Source organism: Hemibagrus wyckioides, linkage group LG26 (assembly GCF_019097595.1).
Source record: "Hemibagrus wyckioides isolate EC202008001 linkage group LG26, SWU_Hwy_1.0, whole genome shotgun sequence".
NCBI classification, from domain to species: domain Eukaryota; kingdom Metazoa; phylum Chordata; class Actinopteri; order Siluriformes; family Bagridae; genus Hemibagrus; species Hemibagrus wyckioides.
In genome coordinates this window covers 20,787,192-20,812,254 of record NC_080735.1, presented here as the reverse complement: position 1 = coordinate 20,812,254, position 25,063 = coordinate 20,787,192, and the positions used below count along the sequence as shown (strand labels likewise).

The 25,063-nt window shown below is 43.9% G+C and overlaps 2 protein-coding genes across 4 annotated transcripts in view; one reads left to right on the top strand and one right to left on the bottom strand.

The window, feature by feature from the left end:
- The window catches only part of dnm2b (dynamin 2b), a 31,122-nt gene extending 20,328 nt beyond the window's left edge, over positions 1 to 10,794 (top strand). For both annotated transcript variants that reach the window (XM_058381032.1, XM_058381031.1), the window contains exons 13-22: positions 4,661 to 4,747; positions 5,055 to 5,125; positions 5,238 to 5,286; positions 5,388 to 5,498; positions 5,594 to 5,703; positions 5,788 to 5,899; positions 5,984 to 6,148; positions 8,346 to 8,572; positions 8,715 to 8,966; positions 9,095 to 10,794. In XM_058381032.1, coding sequence (XP_058237015.1) covers positions 4,661 to 4,747; positions 5,055 to 5,125; positions 5,238 to 5,286; positions 5,388 to 5,498; positions 5,594 to 5,703; positions 5,788 to 5,899; positions 5,984 to 6,148; positions 8,346 to 8,572; positions 8,715 to 8,966; positions 9,095 to 9,161 — 1,251 coding nt within the window. In that variant the 3' untranslated portion in view covers positions 9,162 to 10,794. The remainder of the gene's footprint in view (positions 1 to 4,660; positions 4,748 to 5,054; positions 5,126 to 5,237; positions 5,287 to 5,387; positions 5,499 to 5,593; positions 5,704 to 5,787; positions 5,900 to 5,983; positions 6,149 to 8,345; positions 8,573 to 8,714; positions 8,967 to 9,094) is intronic.
- trip10b (thyroid hormone receptor interactor 10b) lies at positions 9,423 to 24,354 on the bottom strand. Of its 2 annotated transcripts, none has more exons than XM_058381070.1 (15): positions 22,204 to 24,354; positions 20,842 to 20,957; positions 19,148 to 19,201; positions 18,898 to 19,045; positions 18,539 to 18,601; positions 18,185 to 18,289; positions 17,921 to 18,049; positions 17,490 to 17,636; positions 16,188 to 16,340; positions 15,382 to 15,408; positions 15,161 to 15,270; positions 14,379 to 14,511; positions 14,150 to 14,202; positions 13,872 to 14,008; positions 9,423 to 12,366 (listed from the first exon to the last, which is right to left on the bottom strand). In XM_058381070.1, the coding sequence occupies exons 1-15, from the start codon at positions 22,225 to 22,227 to the stop codon at positions 12,224 to 12,226; spliced, it is 1,542 nt and encodes a 513-aa protein (XP_058237053.1). In that variant the 5' UTR covers positions 22,228 to 24,354; the 3' UTR covers positions 9,423 to 12,223. The 2 variants fall into 2 exon arrangements, with proteins under 2 accessions (XP_058237053.1, XP_058237052.1); XM_058381069.1 differs by having other exon boundaries at positions 15,382 to 15,411; positions 22,204 to 24,351.
- Between the last annotated feature and the right edge of the window lie 709 nt (positions 24,355 to 25,063).

Here is a 25,063-nt window from a genome sequence, read left to right as displayed (position 1 = left end):
GGATTAGACAGATGTAGGGGTTGGATTAGACAGATGTAGGGGTTGGACATGTGGATGGAGTAGACAGATGTAGGAGTTGGATTAGACAGATGTAGGGGTTGGATTAGACAGATGTAGGTGTTTGGATTAGACAGATGTAGGGGTTGGATTAGACAGATGTAGGGGTTGGATTAGACAGATGTAGGGGTTGGACGTGTGGATGGAGTAGACAGATGTAGGAGTTGGATTAGACAGATGTAGGGGTTGGACGTGTGGATGGAGTAGACAGATGTAGGCGTTGGATTAGACAGATGTAGGGGTTGGATTAGACAGATGTAGGGGTTGGATTAGACAGATGTAGGGGTTGGACGTGTGGATGGATTAGACAGATGTAGGGGTTGGACGTGTGGATGGATTAGACAAATGTAGGGGTTGGATTAGACAGATGTAGGGGTTGGACGTGTGGATGGAGTAGACAGATGTAGGGGTTGGATTAGACAGATGTAGGGGTTGGACATGTGGATGGAGTAGACAGATGTAGGGGTTGGACATGTGGATGGAGTAGACAGATGTAGGGGTTGGATTAGACAGATGTAGGGGTTGGACATGTGGATGGAGTAGACAGATGTAGGGGTTGGATTAGACAGATTTAGGGGTTGGACGTGTGGATGGAGTAGACAGATGTAGGGGTTGGACGTGTGGATGGAGTAGACAGATGTAGGGGTTGGATTAGACAGATGTAGGGGTTGGACATGTGGATGGAGTAGACAGATGTAGGGGTTGGATTAGACAGATGTAGGGGTTGGACATGTGGATGGAGTAGACAGATGTAGGAGTTGGATTAGACAGATGTAGGGGTTGGACGTGTGGATGGAGTAGACAGATGTAGGGGTTGGATTAGACAGATGTAGGGGTTGGACGTGTGGATGGAGTAGACAGATGTAGGGGTTGGACGTGTGGATGGAGTAGACAGATGTAGGGGTTGGATTAGACAGATGTAGGGGTTGGATTAGACAGATGTAGGGGTTGGACGTGTGGATGGATTAGACAGATGTAGGGGTTGGACGTGTGGATGGATTAGACAAATGTAGGGGTTGGATTAGACAGATGTAGGGGTTGGACGTGTGGATGGAGTAGACAGATGTAGGGGTTGGATTAGACAGATGTAGGGGTTGGACATGTGGATGGAGTAGACAGATGTAGGGGTTGGATTAGACAGATGTAGGGGTTGGACATGTGGATGGAGTAGACAGATGTAGGGGTTGGATTAGACAGATGTAGGGGTTGGACATGTGGATGGAGTAGACAGATGTAGGGGTTGGATTAGACAGATTTAGGGGTTGGACGTGTGGATGGAGTAGACAGATGTAGGGGTTGGATTAGACAGATGTAGGGGTTGGACGTGTGGATGGAGTAGACAGATGTAGGGGTTGGACGTGTGGATGGAGTAGACAGATGTAGGGGTTGGACGTGTGGATGGAGTAGACAGATGTAGGGGTTGGATTAAACAGATGTAGGGGTTGGATTAGACAGATGTAGGGGTTGGACATGTGGATGGAGTAGACAGATGTAGGGGTTGGATTAGACAGATGTAGGGGTTGGACATGTGGATGGAGTAGACAGATGTAGGGGTTGGATTAGACAGATGTAGGGGTTGGATTAGACAGATGTAGGGGTTGGATTAGACAGATGTAGGGGTTGGATTAGACAGATGTAGGGGTTGGATTAGACAGATGTAGGGGTTGGATTAGACAGATGTCTGCCACTAATTACTAATCCCCACAGACCAAATCCAGCATCTAGTGTAGAGAAGACTGGATCTGAGTATAACAGACAAGAGAAATAAATCAGTGTGAATATCTGTGCTTTAGTAAAGGAATATACAGTCCTCAGGTGTGTGTGTGTGTGTGTATGAGTGTTTGTGTGTGTGAATATTACTGTGTGTATGAGTGTTTGTGTGTGTGTTTGTGTGTGTGTGTGTGTGTGTGTGAATATTACTGTGTATGAGTGTTTGTGTGTGTGTGTGTGTGTGTGAATATTACTGTGTATGAGTGTGCGTGTGTGTGTGTGTGTGTGTGAATATTACTGTGTATGAGTGTGCGTGTGTGTTTGTGAATATTACTGTGTGTATGAGTGTGTGTGTGTGTGTGTGTGAATATTACTGTGTATGAGTGTGTGTGTTTGTGTGTGTGTGTGTGTGTGAATATTACTGTGTGTATGAGTGTGTGAATATTACTTTGTGTGTGTATGTGTGAATATTACAGTGTGTGAGTGTGTGTGTTTGAATATTACTGTTTGTGTGTGTGTTTGTGTAAATATTACTGTTTGTGTGTGTTTGTGTGAATATTACTGTGTATGAGTGTGTGTGTGTGTGAATATTACTGTTTGTGTGTGTGTGTGTGAATATTACTGTTTGTGTGTGTGTGTGTGTGTGAATATTACTGTTTGTGTGTGTGTGTGTGAATATTACTGTTTGTGTGTGTGTGTGTGTGAATATTACTGTTTGTGTGTGTGTGAATGTGAATATTACTGTTTGTGTGTGTGTGAATGTGAATATTACTGTTTGTGTGTGTGTGTGTGAATATTACTGTTTGTGTGTGTGTGTGTGTGTGAATATTACTGTTTGTGTGTGTGTGAATATTACAGTGTGTGAGTGTGTGTGTGTGAATGTGAATATTACTGTTTGTGTGTGTGTGTGAATGTGAATATTACTGTTTGTGTGTGTGTGTGTGAATGTGAATATTACTGTTTGTGTGTGTGTGAATGTGAATATTACTGTTTGTGTGTGTGTGTGTGAATGTGAATATTACTGTTTGTGTGTGTGTGAATGTGAATATTACTGTTTGTGTGTGTGTGTGTGTGAATGTGAATATTACTGTTTGTGTGTGTGTGTGAATGTGAATATTACTGTGTGTATGAGTGTGTGTTTGTGTGTGTGTGTGAATATTACTGTCTATGAGTGTGTGTTTGTGTGTGTGTGTGAATATTACTGTGTGTATGAGTGTGTGTTTGTGTGAATATTACTGTCTATGAGTGTGTGTTTGTGTGTGTTTGTGTGTGTGTGTGTGTGAATATTACTGTGTGTATGAGTGTGTGTTTGTGTGTGTGTGTGAATATTACTGTGTGTATGAGTGTGTTTGTGTGTGTGTGTGTGAATATTACTGTGTGTGAGTGTGTTTGTGTGTGTTTGTGTGTATGAGTGTGTGTTTGTGTTTGTGTGTGTTTGTGTGTATGAGTGTGTGTTTGTGTTTGTGTTTGTGTGTGTGTTTGTGTGTATGAGTGTGTGTTTGTGTTTGTGTGTGTGTGTGTGTGAATATTACTGTGTGTATGAGTGTGTGTTTGTGTGTGAATATTACTGTGTGTATGAGTGTGTTTGTGTGTGTGTGTGTGTGAATATTACTGTGTGTGAGTGTGTGTTTGTGTGTGTTTGTGTGTATGAGTGTGTGTTTGTGTTTGTGTGTGTTTGTGTGTATGAGTGTGTGTTTGTGTTTGTGTTTGTGTGTGTGTTTGTGTGTATGAGTGTGTGTTTGTGTTTGTGTTTGTGTGTGTGTGTGTGTGTGAATATTACTGTGTGTATGAGTGTGTGTTTGAGTGTTTGTTTATATTTTTTCCACTCCTCTTCACCGCACTCACACTGACGCTCCACCATAATACCCCCAATCTCACCTTCTGCCATTTGAGCATCCGGTCACTCAGCTCGGCCACTGATGACCGAATTAAAGCGTGTCTGATCCAGTGCTCGTGATTTTGAATGATTTATTCTTCAGTTGTATTTCCATCTGTAACTACCCACAATTCCTTTCCAATTCCTTTCACTAAAAATCATTCTGTTGATTTCCTGATGCAGAATCTCAGCTCTTTTTGCCGCCTCACACACTTTCAGTATCACAGATCTAACAGATCAGTGTATTAGAGCTGCACAGTGTCTGTAAAAACATTACAACAAGCTTGTGTTATTCTGAACACTTATAATACTGTATTATTATTATTATTATTATTATTATTATTATACTATAATTCTGAATGATTTGTTCTAATTCTGGCCACAGAGGTCTACTGTAGACAGTGCAGGTCATATTGTGCAGCTCTAGTCCACAACTCTCATAGGATGTGTGTGTAACATACACTGATCAGCCATAACAGGTGAAGTGAATAAGACTGATGATCCCCTCATCATGGCCCCTGTTAGTGGGTGGGATATATTAGGCAGCAAGTCAACATTTTGACATCCTCAAAGTTGATGTTAGAAGCAGGAAAAATGGACAAGTGTAAGGATTTGAGTGAGTTTGACCAAAAGGGCCAAATTGTGATGGCTAGACCACTGGATCAGAGCATCTCCAAAACTGCAGCTCTTGTGGGGTGTTCCCGGTCTGCAGTGGTCAGTATCTATCAAAAGTCCCCTGCTTTAAGTCTGTAAGTATCCATGGAAGCTCCACCTCACAACTTACAGGACTTAAAGGATCTGCTGCTAACATCTTGGTGCCAGATACCATCATGCCTCGACGGGTCAGGGCTGTTTTGGCAGCAAAAGGGGGACCAACACAATATTAGGCAGGTGGTCATAATGTTATGGCTGACAGGTGTGACTGTGTTCTAATCACTGATAATGTTTTGAGTGTGTGAAATATTGAAGTGTAAAGCACCAGGACATGGTGTTGACGTAATGGTGTGTATTTCTCAGCTGAGTTCGTATCCTCGACTGAGAGAGGAGACCGAGAGGATCGTCACCACCTACATTAGAGAGAGGGACAGCAAGACTAAAGACCAGGTGGGTCAGTTAATCTACAGCCATCAGCATGGAATAATACAGCAGTCATTCGTTTATAAGGCGACCGAGTAATCAGATAAATCTGAGTAGCATGAAGCCGGATGTTAAGGGTGGAGTTCCTCCAAAACTTTGTAGCGTAAGCATTGTTGTGAAATCGTCAATTTTAGGAAATTGGGCTCTGGATTTCATGGACAATGACCGTTAACAGCCTGCCTTCCTAATTCTTATATTATACCAAAACAACCAATGACTCATGATTAGTTTAGTTTATTATGTGTATTTTAATGTGTGTGTGTGTGTGTTATAGGTAATGCTGTTGATTGACATTGAACTCTCTTATATCAACACCAATCATGAAGACTTCATTGGTTTTGCGAAGTGAGTAGCCACATTTCACATTTCCCCACTGTGGGACAAATAAAAGATTACCTTATCTTAAAAGTGATTAAGATTATGGGATGATGTTATTTTCATGTTTGTCCATCTGCAGCGCCCAGCAGAGCTCCGCTGTCACCAAGAAGAGAGCTGTTCCCAACCAGGTGCTACAATACACAGGCTACATTATTTTCTCTAATTAACATATTCATGTCACTACTAATTGGTCTGTGTACTCATTATCATAACCCCGTCCTTTTTGCAGGTGATCAGGAAAGGTTGGCTCACCATCAACATCAGCATAATGAAGGGCGGCTCCAGGGACTACTGGTTCGTCCTGACCGCTGAGTCACTGTCCTGGTACAAGGACGAGGAGGTGTGTGTGTGAGAGAGAGAGAGAGAGAGAATTCTACATCTTGTCAATTTATAAATGCTAAACATTTTCATCATGTGTGTGTGTGTGTGTTATAGGAGAAAGAGAAGAAGTACATGCTCCCTCTGGATAACCTGAAGCTCAGAGATGTGGAGAAAGGCTTCATGTCCACCAAACACACTTTTGCTATCTTTAACACTGAGCAGAGGTGTGTGTGTGTGTGTTTACATATCTGTATGTTTGATCTTTAGACTTTTTTCTGAGCATTGTGTGTGTGTGTGTGTGTGTGCAGGAATGTGTATAAAGACCTGCGTCAGATCGAGTTGGCGTGTGACACTCAGGAGGACGTGGACAGCTGGAAGGCCTCGTTCCTGCGGGCAGGAGTGTATCCCGAGAAAGACCAGGTACCTACATGTGTGTGTGTCTTACTTGTGTGTTGTGTTGATAATGGTCAGAATCACCAGGTCAGATCATGTCTCTGTGTCCAGGTGGAGAATGGTGAAGGGGCTCCAGTGGACACCATCTCCATGGACCCTCAGCTGGAGAGGCAGGTGGAGACCATCCGGAACTTGGTCGACTCCTACATCGGCATCGTCAACAAGAGCATCCGGGACCTCATGCCCAAGACCATCATGCACCTCATGATCAACAGCGTGAGTTCCACACACGGTCACAGAACTGAGTTCATTATTCCACCACCTCCGTCTTTTAGGATTTTATCTTTCCAGCTTGAGTTTGATATGTCCACATGTCCATTCTGATAGTCCTACAGTTCTACAAATATGGGGATGTATGAATATGATGCCACATGAACCTGGAATCCTAGGAAGATAAAGTCTCAGATATATACAGTGCTGCTTGAAAGTTTGTGAACCCTTTGAGCTGTTCAGAGTGTTCGGTTGTTACCTTGATTTTCTTATTTTATCATCACCTGTTTTTTTTATAAATTAAAGGTCAGATGTATGTTGATCAGTTGCATGTGTTTGTTTAGAGGGAATTTTGCGAGTAGCCAAAAAAACTACATGAAAGATTGAATTATTGTTTGTGCAAAACTAAGTGAAGCCTTTTATTTAGTAGCTTGTGGCACCTTCTTTTGCAGCCATTACTTCAACCAAACATCATCTGTAACCACTGACCGGTCTCTCACATCTGTCTTTGGGGATTTTTGCCCACTCCTCCTTGCAAAACTCGGCCAGTTGAGAGAGAAAGGAAGGACATCTGGCATGTACCGCCCGCTTCAGGTCTAGCCACAATATTTCAACTGGATTGAGATCTGGACTCTGACGAGGCCAGTCGAGAGTATGAACGCTTAGGGTCGTTGTCTTGTTGCATCACCCATTTTCGGCCCAGCTTCAGCTCTCTGACTGATGGCAGGAGATTGTCTTCAAGAATTTGTTGATAGATCTGAGAATTTAGATCTGAGGAACCCTCCCATAAATGTCCTGTCTGTTCAGTGTTTGTTTGATTGTAGACGCATGTACATTTACCCCAGATGCTGCCAGAAAGGTCTGCAACTCTCTAGAGGTGATGTGTGGGTTGGCCTTTACCTCATTTATTCTTTTTCTGGTGCTTCTTGATGACAGTTTTTTGGGCGTCCACTTCTAGGCAGAGTTGTGGTCATGTTGAATGCCCTCCATTTGTAGATGATCGGTCTTACAGTGGATGGATGGAGTTGGAATCTCTTGGAGATGGTCTCATAGCCTTCCCCAGACTGATGGGCGGTCACCACCTTCTTCCTGATGTCCTTTCCTCTTGGAATTGTTTGACTCCTTGGCACTACAGTGGTTTGGTTGGTTTCCTCTCTCTTTTAATCAATGTTGCCCAACCACTTTCCTAAGGATGTTTAGTTTGATTGGTCTGTTTAACTGATTAATTAATCACCCAAATGTGTTTCACCTGAATCTGTTACACACTTGACTTTACCAACGCAGCTCAGGCTTCACGTACTTTTGTACATCAATCTTTCATGTAGTTTTTTGGCTACTCGCAAAATTCCCACTAAACAAACAAATACAACTGATCAACATACATCTGACATTTAATTTATAAAAAGCAGGTGATGATAAAATAAGAAAATCAAGGTAAAACAACAGAAAAGTCTGAGCAGCTCAAGGGGTTCACAAACTTTCAAGCAGCACTGTACGACCTTGGAAACATATATTCTCCTCTAATGAACTGTAGGATGTTACTCTCAGGGAAGGAAGGAAGCTCTCAGGGATGTAATCCCTGGGAAGTAAACCACATGGAGGAACATGGAAACGCAGGATCCTGGAAACCATGGAAAAATCAGGGCACAGAAACCTTTGAACATCGAACTCTGGAAAAATAGGAAACGGAATCCTGGAAATATTGGGAAGAAATCAGGCTGAGAATCACAGGACCAGTATAAGACCCTCGAAACATAGGACCTGGCAGCTGGGAACATACGGCAGCCCCTCCCCCCGCCCCATGTAATGGAACACCCTTTATTTGTCACATATACATTACAGCACAGTGAAATTCTTTCTTCGCATATCCCATCCTTGGAGGTTGGGGTCAGAGCGCAAGGTCAGCCATGATACAGCGCCCCTGGAGCAGAGAAGGTTAAGGGCCTTGCTCAAGGGCCCAACAGTGGCAACTTGGCGGTGCTGGGGCTTGAACCCCTGATCTTCCCGTCAACGACCCAGAGCCTTAACCACTTGAGCCACCACTGCTCAATGCTATATGTATCGATATACACAGCTCTTGTTATTATTATTATTATTATTTCATATCTACTAGTTGCTATAACAATACAGGTTTGATATTCAGTATACGACATGCTGATGGTGAAATCCTGATAATCATGAGCCCCACCCTCCCCCACTCCAGGCTAAGGAGTTCATCCACTCTGAGCTGCTGGCGTTCCTGTACTCCAGCGCGGATCAGAGCGTACTGATGGAGGAGTGTGCTGATCAGGCTCAGCACCGAGAAGAGGTCTTGAGGATGTACCATGCCCTTAAGGAGGCCCTCAGCATCATCAGTGACATCAGCACCACCACCATCTCCACCCCCCTGCCCCCACCTGTGGACGACACCTGGATCAACACAGAGATTAGGTACACACACACAGACACACACTATCTATCTATCTATCTATCTATCTATCTATCTATCTATCTATCTATCTATCTATCTATCTATCTATCTATCTATCTATCTATCCACATAAATACATCCTCCTCTCTCTACCTCTTTCAGTCCTCCTTCTCAGATGAAACATCCTAGCTCCGCCCCTCCTCCTGGTCGTCCTCCTGCAGTGAGGGGTCCCACCCCCGGTCCTCCCCCAGGCTCCGCTCCTCCACCAATGGCTCCACCAATTCCATCTAGACCCGGTCCACCACCTGTGAATGCTTATGGGGGAGGGGCTCTGGAGCCAAGCTCCGCCCCTCCACCACAGATTCCCTCTCGCCCTGCCCGAGTTCCCCCTTCCATACCACCTGGAATCCCCAGGTATGAAACCTCTCTCTGTCGCACAATATCAGACACCATGGTTAGCTTGCTGCTAACATCTTATTAGAAATTCTATTGCAGCACTAATGACTAAGATACATAACCACTACACTCTTTCTGTCTAGCAGAAGACCTCCAGCAGCTCCAAACAGGCCAACCATCATCCGGCCGTCTGAGCCGTCCCTGCTCGACTAAACACACGTGTACATACACGTGGAATGATGAGACAGCCGTCCCTCATTCGGCATGCTAATCAAAAAAATATTATTATTGTGTGTGTTCCATTTTCTTATAACAAAGCATTTATCTCTTTAAATAATAAGCCACACACCAACTATGCTAACTATCTAACGCTAATTCTACAGTGGACAGCCGTGCAGCGGCGTAGGATTGATTCGAGAAATTTAATTTTCCTGAAATTACGAAAGACTCAACAAAGTTAGCTAATGGTATTAATATGTTTAACTTTAGCATGGTTTAATAGTTAAATAAGAGCCACATTGTTCAACACAGTAACATCTTACACCCAGTAATGAAGTGTGTGTGGAAAAAACCTCTGTTTTATGTTTAATTGAAGTGTTTTATAATTCATTTATTCACAGTATTTTATAAAGAAGGCAGTTATATTTGATCAGTATGTCGCTAATGTGCCTTAAAGAAAATGTTTACAGATATCATTAACACTTAGCTGAAAAAGGTGCTGGGATTCATTTGAATAAGCTTTGTGCTAATAATCAGCTGTAGCATATTCGCTAATGGAATGTGTTTGCTAACATACTAACACTAACGAGGGACCCAAACTGGAACAGTGCCTTGATTACAACACTCCTTTATGTTCAAGAGTCTTTACTACAGATTTAAAGCTTTGCATTTCGTGTTTGTTTGTATCTCTATGCACTTTGATGCACAGCTACGCTGAGAAAGACGTTAGCTCAGGGTTTCAGTCCCTGCAAAATGATGCAAGAGAGTGTGTCGAGGAGATTAAAATGTAGTTAATTACAGAATTAGTTTAGAATGGAATCCGTTTTGCGAGTGCAATATGACGCATTACAGCAACGAAACCGATCTGATCTCTTCAGCGGGACGTTACGTATAAATTCATCAGCTACATGTACAGCTAGAGCTAAAGAGAGAGAGAGCAGGGGGCGGGGCCAAGTGTGTGAGCTTTTTACAAAATATCGATTAGATCCGACTGTGTGATTCGTTAAAATAGTGTTTTGTCGTTAAAGCTGCAGCTACAGAACATGGCTTTATACCTGATGCAAATATCTGTTAGCTAACATACACACACCAGTCATGCACTAACGTCAGTCAGTTAACTAGCAATCATCAGCTAGCTACCAGAGCTAAACGTGCGTGTAAACTTGCTGGCTAGCGTTAGTTAGTTAGCTCTGCTCTCTGTGACCCTCACAGTGTTGTTGTGATTTGTTAACTCACATTTAACCGCCATGTGTTTATTGCTTTAAACAGGAAGTTAGCTTAGCGATGATGTTGGAGCGTCGGAAGAGATTTCACTTTATATTATTGCTTTCATATCTACACTTCAGTAGTTATATAAGTTATATATAGTTCAGTTTTATCATTGTCTTCTGCATGCATTGTTTTATTTTCTATTTTTCAGCCTGAACACTTCCTGTGTCTGGCTTTTATTTTGAAAATCTTTTTTATGAATATTTTGTATTTCAGCCATCAGTGCCTTGTTCTGGTGTTAAAGTGCCTGCTTTATGATAATAATGTTCCTCAGTTACACCGATAAACCCAATGAACATGAGATAACGAGATAACAAGATAATGGGAATGTAATAATAAAAAAAGGGAATTTAACTCATTCATGTCTTTCTGGATTTTTTTTTTTTTCATTTTATTCATTTGGAGTCTTTAGAGCTAAATCATCACACACTCAGAATCTTTTCAAATGATAATAGAATCATTAATATTTTATTGTTTATTTTTTTAAATCTTGATGTTTGTGTTGTATATTGCTTTTAAACAGCGTTATTTTCATCACTTTTATAAAAAATGGTTGCTGAGGTGAATGTCCTGTGTGTGTGTGTATGTGTGCGTGTGAGTGTGCGTGTATGTGTGTGTGTGTGCGTGTATGTGTGTGTGTGAGTGTGCGTGTATGTGTGTGTGTGTGTGCGTGTGAGTGTGCGTGTATGTGTGTGTGTGTGCGTGTATGTGTGTGTGTGAGTGTGCGTGTATGTGTGTGCGTGTATGTGTGTGTGTATGTGTGAGTGTGCGTGTATGTGCGTGTATGTGTGCGTGTGAGTGTGCGTGTATGTGTGCGTGTGAGTGTGCGTGTATGTGTGCGTGTGAGTGTGCGTGTGAGTGTGCGTGTATGTGTGCGTGTATGTGTGTGTGTGTGAGTGTGCGTGTGTGCGTGTGAGTGTGCGTGTATGTGTGTGTGTGAGTGTGCGTGTATGTGTGCATGTGAGTGTGCGTGTATGTGTGTGTGTGTGCGTGTATGTGTGTGTGTGAGTGTGCGTGTATGTGTGTGCGTGTATGTGTGTGTGTATGTGTGTGTGTGTGTGAGTGTGCGTGTATGTGCGTGTATGTGTGCGTGTGAGTGTGCGTGTATGTGTGCGTGTATGTGTGTGTATGTGTGCGTGTATGTGTGCGTGTGAGTGTGCGTGTATGTGTGCGTGTATGTGTGAGTGTGTGTGTGTGTGCGTGTATGTGTGTGTGTGTGTGCGTGTATGTGTGTGTGTGTGTGTATGTGTGTGTGTATGTGTGCGTGTATTTGTGTGTGTGTGAGTGTATGTGTGTGAGTGTATGTGTGAGTGTGTATTTGTGTGTGAGTGTATGTGCGTGTATGTGTGAGTGTGTATGTGTGCGTGTATGTGTGTGTGTGCGCGCGTGTGTATGTGTGTGCGTGTGTGTATGTGTGTGCGCGTGTCTGTGTGTGTGTATGTGTGAGTGTGTATGTGTGTGAGTGTATGTGTGTATGTGTGTCTGTGTGTGTGTGTATGTGTGTGAGTGTGCGTGTATGTGTGTATGTGTGTGTCTGTGTGTGCGTGTATGTGTGTATGTGTGCGTGTATGTGTGTGTGTGTGTGTATGTGTGTGAGTGTGCGTGTATGTGTGTGTGTATGTGTGTGAGTGTGCGTGTATGTGTGTGTGTGTGTGTGTGTGTGTGGAGTGGTGGAGTGGTGATGATTCAGCAGCTGAACTGGAAGCCTCAGTGCCCCAGTGTGTCCATATTTACACTCAGATATCTACATCATCAGCAGCAGCAGGAGAGAGACGTCTGCAGCTCGGTCAGTTGATCTGGATGTAGGACGCAGGAACGTAGCCGATGTTTCCGCTCGTCTTCTTCACGCGCACCCATCCGTCTCCGGAGTCCTCGTCCAACACAGTGAGATGCTCCCCGGCCTCCATGCTCACTTCCCCTTCTCTCACACCTGAGACGAGACGGAGACGAGTTAGAGACACGATGTGAAACTGAGGCAGGAGAGACATGGAGGAGATACACAGACAAAATAATGAGACAGAGAAGACAGATGTGAGACAAATTGGAGATGGATGAGACAGATGTTTAAGAGACATCAAGGAGATAATCTGAGATAAAATGGAGGCTTTGAGAAGACATATGTCAGAGATATACTGAGACAAAATGGAGACTCTGATGAGACAGATGTGTAAGAGACTTCAAGGAGATAAACTGAGACAAAGTGGAGACAGATGTGTAAGAGACATCAAGGAGTTAAGCTGAGACAAAGTGGAGACAGATGTGTAAGAGACATCAAGGAGATAAACTGAGACAAAGTGGAGACAGATGTGTAAGAGACATCAAAGAGCTAAACTGAGACAAAGTGGAGACAGATGTGTAAGAGACATCAAGGAGCTAAACTGAGACAAAGTGGAGACAGATGTGTAAGAGACATCAAAGCGCTAAACTGAGACAAAGTGGAGACAGATGTGTAAGAGACATCAAGGAGCTAAACTGAGACAAAGTGGAGACAGATGTGTAAGAGACATCAAAGAGCTAAACTGAGACAAAGTGGAGACAGATGTGTAAGAGACATCAAGGAAAGAAGACATGGTGAAGGAGATGGTGTAGAGACACAGAGGGAGTATACAGATGTGTCTGAGAAGACATGAAGGAGACAGTAGAGATAAACAGAGAGAAGAACCAAGACTGTTCACAGTGCTCTGCCCCGAGGTTCTCGTTGCTCTGCACCATGCTTTTACCCCCAGAGAGAGAGGCAGGTGTCACACATCTAATGTAGCAGGGTTATGAAAACTCTGCCCTGAAGCTTTTACTAACTCCAGATCGCGGTGACGAACGTGTTTGGCGTGAAACGATGCGGTGTTACAATGTTACGGCTAGTTGCTTAGCAACAGACACCCTATCAGAAACTGAATAGCGCCTCAGCCTCGTAGCAGGATGTAGCTGAACAATACTGAACGAACCCGGCTAAGTGAAACCCTGAATATCACATAGCGAGGCGGAAACACGCCACACTGAAAAACTAGCGCAAGTCTGATATCAAGGAAAGAACGACAGACTTAAAAAAATAAGAGCAAAGAAAGAAGATAAAGCCGTGGAAGGTAACAGAACCTGCTCGCTGAACTATATTCCTCACTGATAAAAGTGAACGCGTGAGACGAGACGCTGGACTTATCCAATCAGGACTGTTGATATGCGAATATGCAAATTAGCAGAAGCTTAATCCAGAGATCAGGAACGTAGAGCGTGAAAGGTCAGATTCTGAAGAACTAGGATTCTGTGTGAAAGTAGGAGCAGTGTGAAGCCTCCAGATACACAACCCCAGGATTCTGTTTACACTCACACAGGGTATATATATATATATATTGAGAGAGAGAGCGCGAGAGAGAGAGAGAGATGTTTTATACATAACAGAAGGAAGAAGGTGAAGAGGAGACTGTGGGGATTTTCTGTTACCGTTAAAGTCGTAGAGAGCGAGACACTGAGCGATGGGTACATCTTCATCAAAGTCTTCATCAAAACTGTTGTGGAACTGGCTTTCTACCAGGTCAGGAGGACTCGGGAACGTTGGAGTTATAGTAAGGTAATATGGACTACACACACACACACACACACACACACACATACACACATGACATGTGAGACAGGAATGACAGATAAGGTAGTCAGTCAGTATGTTATCTCATGGAAGTTTATTGTCCTCAGTCTGTTAACACACACACACACACACACACCTGGCTGGGTTGTTGTCCTGTGTAAAGCCGCCTCCCGACTCAGTCAGCCACACCTACAGAAACACAGCGAGTCAAACTCACACTGGTCATGATGCTGTAGTTTAAAGTAATAATGATGCCCCCTGCTGGACAGGATGATATTCTACTCCATTTCAGTCCAGTGTAAGGCAGAGTGAGGCTATACTGTGTGTGTGTGTGTGTGTGTGTGTGTGTGTGTGTGTGTGTGTACCTGGTATCTGGTGAGATCTCCTTTCAGTCGGTTGATGTTCTGTGTGGTTTGGATGATCTGAGGCTCCAGACTGGCTGGATCTCCCAGCTGATTGTTCTGCTCGTACACTCGCTTCATCTTATTCAGACCCTCACTGTACACAGCATCATCATCATCATCACCACAATCTTCATCATCATTGTCATCATCATCATCATCTTCTTCATCATCATCATCTTCTTCTTCATCATCACCATCATCATCATCACCACCATCATCATTACCATCATCACCACCATCACCACCACCACCATCACCACCACCACCATCACCACCACCATCATCATCACCACCACCACCATCACCACCACCATCATCATCACCACCACCATCATCACCACCATCATCACCATCATCACCATCATCATCATCATCATCACCACCATCATCATCATCATCACCATCATCATCATCACCACCACCATCACCACCACCACCATCACCACCATCATCATCATCATCATCACCACCACCATCATCACCATCATCACCACCACCATCATCACCATCATCATCATCACCACCACCATCACCACCATCATCATCACCACCATCATCATCACCACCATCATCATCACCACCACCACCATCACCACCACCACCATCACCACCACCATCATCATCACCACCATCATCATCACCACCATCATCATCATCACCACCATCATCATCACCACCATCATCATCACCACCACCATCATCATCATCATCATCATTCTCCTCCTCACTCTCTGTAACTCTACCTCCGGTCTGTCTCTTTCTGCAGCTCTTTATTGACTTCGTCAATTTTCTCCTGAAGGCGTTTCTTTCTCTGGTCTGAGGGCAAGTGAGAGAAATCCTCCAACGGAAGGTGCTACACACACACACACACACACACACACACACACACACACAGAGAGATGTGGAACTAAATAACTTTAATATGAATCTCTGTGTTTATTATTATTATTATTATTATTATTACCACAATGTTTCTGTCGAGAGCCACACCCTGCTGTGAAGGAGACAGAAAGGCGAAAGTTCACACACATTTTTAACATCATAAATTCACCAGTTTAGAACCAATAATCCCAGTATCTGAGCTATATATATATATATATAGAGCTTTATATTTTATCTTTATTTTTATTCTTATTTTTATTTCAGGTCTGATATTCTACACCAGGGGTCCCCAACCACCAGGCCGTGAATCATTTGGTACAGAGCCACAAAGAAACAATAAAGTTATAATATTATATATATATATATATATAACTTTAAATGATATGTATTTTATTTTAAAGAAATGTCCACTTCCGCCCACTCCTCACTCCCGGGTTTTTCTATACATCAGTAATGCCGAGTTCACACTGCATGAGTTTAGCCCTGATTTTCAGTCACAGACTAGTTCTGCAAAGTCGCCGACAAACAACCGAAATCTGAGACAAATCGTAGCTGGTGTACGGGAGTGACCACACAGTGTGAATGACCAAAAACTCAATCTGACCGAGTCACAGATGAGTCGCCGATGTCTGTGAAATATAAGGCATGCTAAATGTCTGGACCTGTCGGCGACCCAAAGTCCTGCAGTGTGAAAGGAGCTCTGACTGAAACATACCTCGGCGATGACCTACAGCCAATGAGAGAGCGTGTTACAGGGCAGCGGTCAGTTCGGGGAGGAGTTCTAGACCACAATATCACCCCCCCATTACACTCTCAATTAAAATTACTTAATTACTGTGTGTGTGTGTGTGTGTGTGTGTGTGTGTGTGTGTGTGTGTGTGTGTGTACCTTCTTCTTGAACAGTTGTTTGATGCGGACTTTGGGAGTGTGGTGTGTGTTCTCCACACCTGCAGATCTGACTCCCTGACTGAAATCCTCAAACTCTACATCAGCTGGAGGAAACAGACCTGATTTAAACTGTTCCACCACAATCAGTGAGTCCTGAGAAAGAAACACACACACAGACACATACAGACACACACACAGACACATACAGACACACACACAGACACATACAGACAGACAGACAGACAGACACACACACAGACAGACAGACAGACAGACACACACACACATACAGACAGACAGACACACACACACACACACACACATATGTTGTACTGGGCACCAGTAATTGAAGGCTGGTGTGTGTGTGTGTGTGTGAGTGTGGGTGTGTGTGAGTGTGTGTGTGTGTGTGTGAGTGTGTGTGTGTGTGAGTGTGAGTGTGTGTGTGTGTGTGTGTGTGTGTGAGTGTGTGTGTGTGTGTGTGTGTGAGTGTGTGAGTGTGTGTGTGAGTGTGTGTGAGTGTGTGTGAGTGTGTGTGTGTGTGTGTGTGAGTGTGTGTGAGTGTGTGTGAGTGTGAGTGTGTGTGTGTGTGTGTGAGTGTGTGTGAGTGTGTGTGTGTGTGTGTGTGTGTGTGTGTGAGTGTGTGTGTGTGAGTGTGAGTGTGTGTGTGAGTGTGTGTGAGTGTGTGTGTGTGTGTGTGAGTGTGTGTGAGTGTGTGTGTGTGTGTGAGTGTGAGTGTGTGTGTGTGTGTGTGTGTGTGTGAGTGTGAGTGTGTGTGAGTGTGTGAGTGAGTGTGTGTGAGTGTGTGTGAGTGTGTGTGAGTGTGTGTGTGAGTGTGTGTGTGTGAGTGTGTGTGTGTGTGTGTGTGTGTGTGAGTGTGTGTGAGTGTGTGTGAGTGTGTGTGAGTGTGTGAGTGTGTGTGAGTGTGTGAGTGTGTGTGAGTGAGTGTGTGTGAGTGTGTGTGTGAGTGTGAGTGTGTGTGAGTGTGAGTGTGTGTGTGAGTGTGTGTGAGTGTGTGTGTGAGTGTGTGTGAGTGTGTGTGTGAGTGTGTGTGAGTGTGTGTGTGTGTGAGTGTGTGTGAGTGTGTGAGTGTGTGTGAGTGAGTGTGTGTGAGTGTGTGTGAGTGTGAGTGTGTGTGTGTGTGTGTGTGTGTGTGTGTGTGTGTGTGTGAGTGTGTGTGAGTGTGTGTGTGTGTGAGTGTGTGTGAGTGTGTGAGTGTGTGTGAGTGTGTGAGTGTGTGTGTGAGTGTGTGTGAGTGAGTGTGTGTGAGTGTGTGTGAGTGTGTGTGTGTGTGTGTGAGTGTACCTGTTTCTCGTTGCTGCTGCTGCAGTGTGTGATGATTTTCTCCAGGCTCTGGCTGACTGAAGGTAGAGTATTTCTCTCGGTCTCGGCCAGCAGGCTGTATCCTTCCGCCAGTTTCCGGATTCTCTTCTCCTCCATCTGCTGCATCTTCTGAGGAACACACAAAAAGGACGGGGTCAGTCCACAAGGGGCGGGGCCAACCTGTGTTCTTGTACCTAATAGCACATCGGGTCATCGATGGTCATTACTGAGACCCACCTACTGTAAGAGGAGGAGGAAACCTGACTGACATGACAGAAATTAACACACACACATATATATATATATACACACATATACACACACTCACATTCACACATACATCACACTCATGACATTATCATGATCAGAGTGTGTGTGTGTATGAATGTGTGTGTGTGTGTGTGTGTACTCACATTAAAGATAGTGGGAATCTCTGTGTGGTAAACTCGGTTCTGCTCATTGTTGTATTTCTGCAGCTGTGAGGCATAATCATTCTTACACTCATCAGACTGGTCCAGATGCTGACGAGCGTTAATTCGGGCCTGAAACACACACACACACACACACACATAGACACACACACAGACACACACACAGACACACACACACAGAGTGTATACAAATATTATACATATTGTACATAGATCACATATTGCCATTTGTGTGTGTGTGTGTACCTTGTCTACATCTGCCTTGGTGGAGGTGGGGTCTTGTTCTGTCTTCTCTGCTTGCAGATTGGCCTTCTCTGCTTCCTTCCACTCCTTTTCAAAGCGCTTCTTACTCTATTCACACACACACACACACACACACACACACACACATATATATATTTGCAAAAAATATATACATACCTTTATAATGAGTATATACAGTGTGATGACACACACCCACATACCTACACACACACACACACCCCCACATACCTACACACACACACACACACACACACATACCTACACACACACACACACCCACATACCTACACACACACACACACACACCCACATACCTACACACACACACACACTTACAGCCTCGAGATGTTTGTAGCTGGTCTCCAGGTTCTGTTGGATTTTCTTCACCTCATTCAGATACTGGCACAGAAAGGAGACACCTGTCAATCATCCACGTTTCTATAGTAACCATTTACTGTCTAACAAACACACGCATTAGGATACACAAACAACTCTCTCTAACTCAACTTTCCTTTCTCTTTCTCTGTCTGTATTATTGTCTTGTTCTCGCCCCCCCGCCTCCCTCCCTCCCTCCCTCCCTCCCTCCCTCCCTCCCCCCCTCCCTCCCGCTCCCCCCCCCTCCCTCCCGCTCCCCCCCCCTCCCCTCCCCTCCCTCCCTTCCTCTCCCTCCCTTCCTCTCCCTCTATATTTCTCACACTCTTCCTCTCCAGTTTGAGCTCCTGCAGGTACTTGGTGAGCTCTATGCAGATGTTCTGGCTCATGTTCTCGGCCATGCTCTCCCGCTGTGTCGCGCACTCGCTCAGCTCAGACAGCAGCTCCTGAAACGCCTGCTGATTGGAGAACCTGGTGATCACATGACCAGAAATAAAGCACCGGATTGGTTCAGAGATGACTGATGATCCAAACAAACAAACACTCATGATAAAAAAACAAACAAACACTCACTTCATCTCCTGGTCTTCTCTGCTGCCTCGTCTGGAATGTCTTTTATAAAGACCTCTACACACACACACACACACACACAGTGTAAATGATTCTGTTTAGCTAGCTAGCATGTTGCTTACTAGCTAAGAACCTTCTGGAAGATTAAGAAAATATTTGAACCTCCACAGGCTAGTACTAACTTCTACACTGAACAACATGAGCATTTCTTTGAGAAGACTGAGTTAGACAGGGTTAGCCATCGATGCTAGTTAATGCTAAGTACCGTTATGGCTAAGTGTTGTAGCAACACGTCTGAGGAAAACGTTCGTGCTCCTAATGGATCCACTGTGTTTAGCTAGCTATAGCTAGCTAGCTAAAGTGTCAAGCTCGTGTTCAGTAACAGTGAGAGACCCATGTTGTCCTGTTGCCTAGCAACAAGCTCTGCTGGATTCTGATTTTGCTGTAGAGTTGATAAGCCGTTTAAATTGAACATCTCATTATCTCCTCTGTAGTCGTCTACACTCTGTTCATCCCTGTAGTCGTCTACACTCTGTTCATCCCTGTAGTCGTCTACACTCTGTTCATCCCTGCAGTCGTCTACACTCTGTTCATCCCTGCAGTCGTCTACACTCTGTTCATCCCTGTAGTCGTCTACACTCTGTTCATCCCTGTAGTCGTCTACACTCTGTTCATCCCTGCAGTCGTCTACACTCTGTTCATCCCTGTAGTCGTCTACACTCTGTTCATCCCTGTAGTCGTCTACACTCTGTTCATCCCTGCAGTCGTCTACACTCTGTTCATCCCTGTAGTCGTCTACCCTCTGTTCATCCCTGTAGTCGTCTACACTCTGTTCATCCCTGTAGTCGTCTACACTCTGTTCATACCTGCAGTCGTCTACACTCTGTTCATCCCTGCAGTCGTCTACACTCTGTTCATCCCTGCAGTCGTCTACACTCTGTTCATCCCTGCAGTCGTCTACACTCTGTTCATCCCTGTAGTCGTCTACACTCTGTTCATCCCTGCGCTCTGGAACATCCCAAAGTTCCAGATGTTCTCCACTTCCTAAAGCACATAATCATGTCTCCAGACGGTTCACTAAAGCAACCTTCAGCTCGAGGTTTTCTGCTAGCAGCATCTCCACTCACTCTACTGGGTCTGTTCCTGTGATTTATTTATACCACGTTTTACATCCAATTCTTTTCAATCACCTAACTGACTCCACCCCCTTCTGCAACAATGACCATTCCCAGTTCCACAGTCTGAACCCTAAGAAACAGAGAACCCCAGTGTTTATGAGATCAGTTTTCATGAGGTCAGTGTTTATGAGGTCAGTGTTTGAGGTCAGTGTTTGAGGTCAGTGTTTATAAGGGTCAGTGTTTATGAGTTTGTTGTTTATAAGGTCAGTGTTTATGAGGTCAGTGTTTATGAGGTCAGTGTTTATGAGGTCAGTGTTTATGAGTTTGTTGTTTATGAGGTCAGTGTTTATGAGTTTGTTGTTTATAAGGGTCAGTGTTTATGAGGTCAGTGTTTATAAGGGTCAGTGTTTATAAGGGTCAGTGTTTATGAGTTTGTTGTTTATAAGGGTCAGTGTTTATGAGTTTGTTGTTTATAAGAGTCAGTGTTTATGAGGTCAGTGTTTATAAGGGTCAGTGTTTATGAGTTTGTTGTTTATAAGGGTCAGTGTTTATGAGGTCAGTGTTTATGAGGTCACTTACTTGAGCTGTTTGGCGTAGTTCTGCTCGATCTCCACTCTCTCTTTAACAAACTTCACGTAGCGGTCGATGAGGTCCAGACCCGACTGTGTGTGTTTCTCAATTGCATCATGCTGGTCCTGAAAAACACACACAAACACTTGTCTTACTATCCTCATGAGGACCTTCCACTGTCATTACTACGGGATTTCCCAGTTGCTTTGGAACAATCCTCAGAACACAATCATTATTCACAAATAATGGAAAAATGTAGAAAAGGCTTCAGAAAGTAGTGTTTCCTATCCTTGTGGGGACATTAGGTCCTCAGCAAGATGTAAAAACATGCCCCCACACACACAGACACACACACACACACAGCAGATAATCTTGTCTGACCAGTCTGTTTAATTCCATTCCTCAGACTATCGTTGAAAAGCATGCACGCACATGCACATACACACACATACACACACATACACACACATACACACACATGCACACACATGCACACACATGCACACACATACACACACATACACACACATACACACACATGCACACGTAAATAAGACACAATAAACAAATCCTTAATATGGTTGTGAGAAGGAACATGTGTGTGTGTGTGTGTGTGTGTGTGTGTGTGTGTGTGTGTGTGTGTGTGTAAGGAGTCTCCAGTATCAGCGCTGTGTATCAGTCAGAGATGAATCTGGAACTTAAAGTTCTCTACACCTTCAGGACAGAAACCTCAGCATTCACTGTCACAGCAACACACTCTCTGAATTCCAGAGCCTTCAGATGCATAATTAGATATCTGAGTGAGTCAAAAGTCATCTAATAGGCTCAGAGGCTCCAGAGTCATTCTTCTGCTATGAATAGAAACTGTTCAAAGGATCTGAGGTGAAAGGAGTTGAGCTTGAATAGTGAAAGGTGACAATGGTTTTAGAGTCTGAATAATTCAGGAAGGAAGAGCAGTCAGTGAGTCAGGTAGATGATCCAGGACTGACCAGAGCAGGATGGGTTCCTCTTTTATAAAGTGTCAATTCCTCTAAGTTGATGATCTGAGATTATTCTTAACAGTGGCGGTTGCTTGCTTTTAGGATTTCTGAGTTAGATTCGTGTAAAGCCACTGTGAACATGAAAGCATTTCAAATAAAATAAACTTACTGACAAGACGGAGAGCTCTGGTAGGATATCTTCTCACCTGCAGCACAGTTCCTCAATCTATATCATGCACTACTGCTGCTCAGGTCTCTTGTTTTAATAAAACATAATTACTCACTTTGTTCCTGCAGAATCCTTCAGCTTTATGAGGTTTGTTCACAAAACAGCTCTTAATCACACACTCAAAAGGAGATCAGTGATAGTAACGAGTGGTTAGAGACGTACCCAGAGTGCTGTGCCCCAATCCATAGCCTGGTCTTCTCACTCAGGAAGAATCCGAATGCAAAAAAGCTCTAAGCTGAAGGTCGAGTGCAGCTCCAAAGGTCAACTTTATGATATGTGTTCTCTCAGCAGGGTGGTGCAGCGCTCTCAGCTCTTATACGACAAGTGTCTTTAAAGGATCCACACCAACCCACACACACACTCACACACACCTAAACCAGTGTCTGTAGTTCCTGATCCTAGACAAACCGGTTCAGCTGCCTGTCTGCATTTTTTTTCCTCACTCAAACACGCCCCAATTTCATGCCTCTAACATTTAAAAAATAAAGAAATGAATGAATCATTGAACACACTCCTGCTTCCTACAGCCCACTGCTATTAAAATCATTTAAAAGTGCCACTTAAGGACAGCTTACTTGACCGTGTGGTGATTTAGTGGTACGGTTATGCAACAGGAAGCAGACTTCTTAGCTGATTTAAGAGATAGCGCTGTGCACTTGCCACATTCTTTACTTTCTTTGGGTTGGATGAATAAAAATAAAAAATAAAAAAGACATCACTGATATAAACTCCACCCTGTCCCTGGTGCACTCTGATACCTGTTGGTGAAATTAGATATTACATCTCAAAACAACAATAAAAGTTTAAAAGATTTTAAAGAGTGTTTAAAGATTGTCTTTTTAAACACTAACAAACAAGCAGAACTCAAAGCAAACACTCAACCACTTGCTCTCGAGATTGTTCACGATAAACAGAATCTGCGATGGACAACCTGCAAACACAAGACCTCCAGAAAATAGTGAAGCATATAAATAATCTGCAAGTAGGAAAAGTTTTTTCATATCATGCGGAGCCCCGCCCCCACCTCGGCTACTCAGACCACATCTCTGTGATGTTGATTCCAGCATACAGACCACTGGTCAGACGCACTAAACCGGTTCGGAAACAGGTTAAAACCTGGCCAGCAGGAGCCATCTCTGCTCTTCAGGACTGTTTTGAGTGCACTGACTGGGACATGTTCAGGGAGGCTGCAACCAACGGCGACTCTACCAACTTGGAGGAATACACGGCATCAGTGACCGGCTACATCGGGAAGTGCATCGATGACGTGACGGTCCAACCAGAAGCCATGGATGACTGCAAAAGTGCATGCTCTCTGGAAGTTGAGAGACTCCGCCTTCAGAGCAAGGGACAAGATGGCCTTAAAAACAGCAAGGGCCAAACTGTCCTGAGCCATCAGAGAGGCGAGGCACGCACACGCCCAGAGAATCCACTTTCAGGACAGCGGAGACTCCCGGTGCATTTGGCAGGGCATTCAGGCGATCACAACCTACAAGACCACATCACCTCCCTGTGACAGTGACGCCTCTCTCCCAGACACGCTGAACGACTTCTAGGCTCGGTTCGAGGCACAGAACAACGTAAGAGCGAGGAAGACCATCCCTCCTCCTAACGACCAAGTGCTCTGTCTTTGCACAGCTGACATGAAGAAAACTCTATGCAGAGTTAACCCACGGAAGTCTCTGTTCTGGCACCGAGGTGGTGGAATGAACTTCCCCTAGATGTCCAAGTCACTGACTAATAGTGACTCAGTTGTTAAGTCTCTGGGTTACTGTTCAGTAGCTCAGAGTTTCACATTCCAACGCCACCGAGCTGCCACAGTCTGTCCCCTGAGCACTGCCCATAACCCTCTCTACTCCAGAGGACTGTATAATTGAAGTTAAATTACCTGTATTTGTAACATATACATTACTGCACAGTAAAATTCTTTCTTTGCATATCCCATCCTTGGAGAGTTGGGCTCAGAGTGCAGGGTCAGCCATGGAGCCCCTGGAGCAGGGAGGGTTAAGGGCCTTGCTCAATGCCCAAATGATGACAGCTTGGCGGTGCTGGGGCTTGAACCCCGATCTTCCAAAAAAACAACCCAGAGCCTTAACCACTTGACCAGCCACTGCCCTGTATCATGGCTGACCCTGACCTCTGACCCTGACTTCCTAACAAGCTGGAGTATGTGAAATAAACAATTTACCTCTGATGTAATATATATGTGACAAAAAAAGGCTTGAAGCTTGAAAACAAACTATAAATGTAACTAAAATCCCAGCACACACAAAATGCAATGCTTCAACAAACACACAATTCAAATAAGTCGACAATCTGGATAATACAAAACAGGCGTGCAATAACCAGAGAAGGAAATGGAGCAAAGAAGAAGAATAAAGAAGAAGAAGAAGTCTAAAGAGTGCACATGGTGCCCTCTGGTGGTCTGGTGAGGGATTGTCATATCGGTGGCTGTGAAGTTTAATAAGTATCTTCACACAAATGATGAATAATCGAACATAAAAAGTCATTTAAAGGTGAATGTAAAGAGTTTTAGTAATCTGTTCTAAATGTAATATTCTGGACATGTTAATGTATAAACTTTGTGTCATTATCTTCAGTTCTTTAGTTTTGTTTGTTAAGTGAACATCGTATTGAATTCACATTTACATTTTCAGTGTGTTGAAATAAATGGTGTGAAATTAAGAAATTAAACAGCACAGAAAAACCTCGTATAGCGTGTTAGCGTGTGATTGAATTAATGCATTAAACCTTCAGGATGCCATGACTTTATAAAGGAGCAGACGCAGTACATGGTTTTTCTGTCTCAGATTTGAGGCTATTAATACTTCCTGATATTTCAACTGTGATGGCACCAGACACCAGATCTTCAGGAGGTCTTCAGAATTATTCTTAAAATAAAACTATTAACATTATGGAATATTCCAGGAATTTCATTAAACATTGTCTGCTTTGTTTTCCCTGGACACCTGAGTTTATCTGTCTGTTTGCACAAAGTTCCAGCTTCTGGATGCTTTAAATT

Coding starts and splice junctions, on each gene's coding strand:
- trip10b (XM_058381069.1), bottom strand. CDS start 22,227: ATGGATTGGGGCACAGCACTCTGG. Junction 15,271..15,381: donor CTCTCGACAGAAACATTGTG/GTAATAATAATA, acceptor GTGTGTGTGTAG/CACCTTCCGTTGGAGGATTT. Junction 14,512..15,160: donor CAGAAAGAGACAGACCGGAG/GTAGAGTTACAG, acceptor TGCTGTGTACAG/TGAGGGTCTGAATAAGATGA.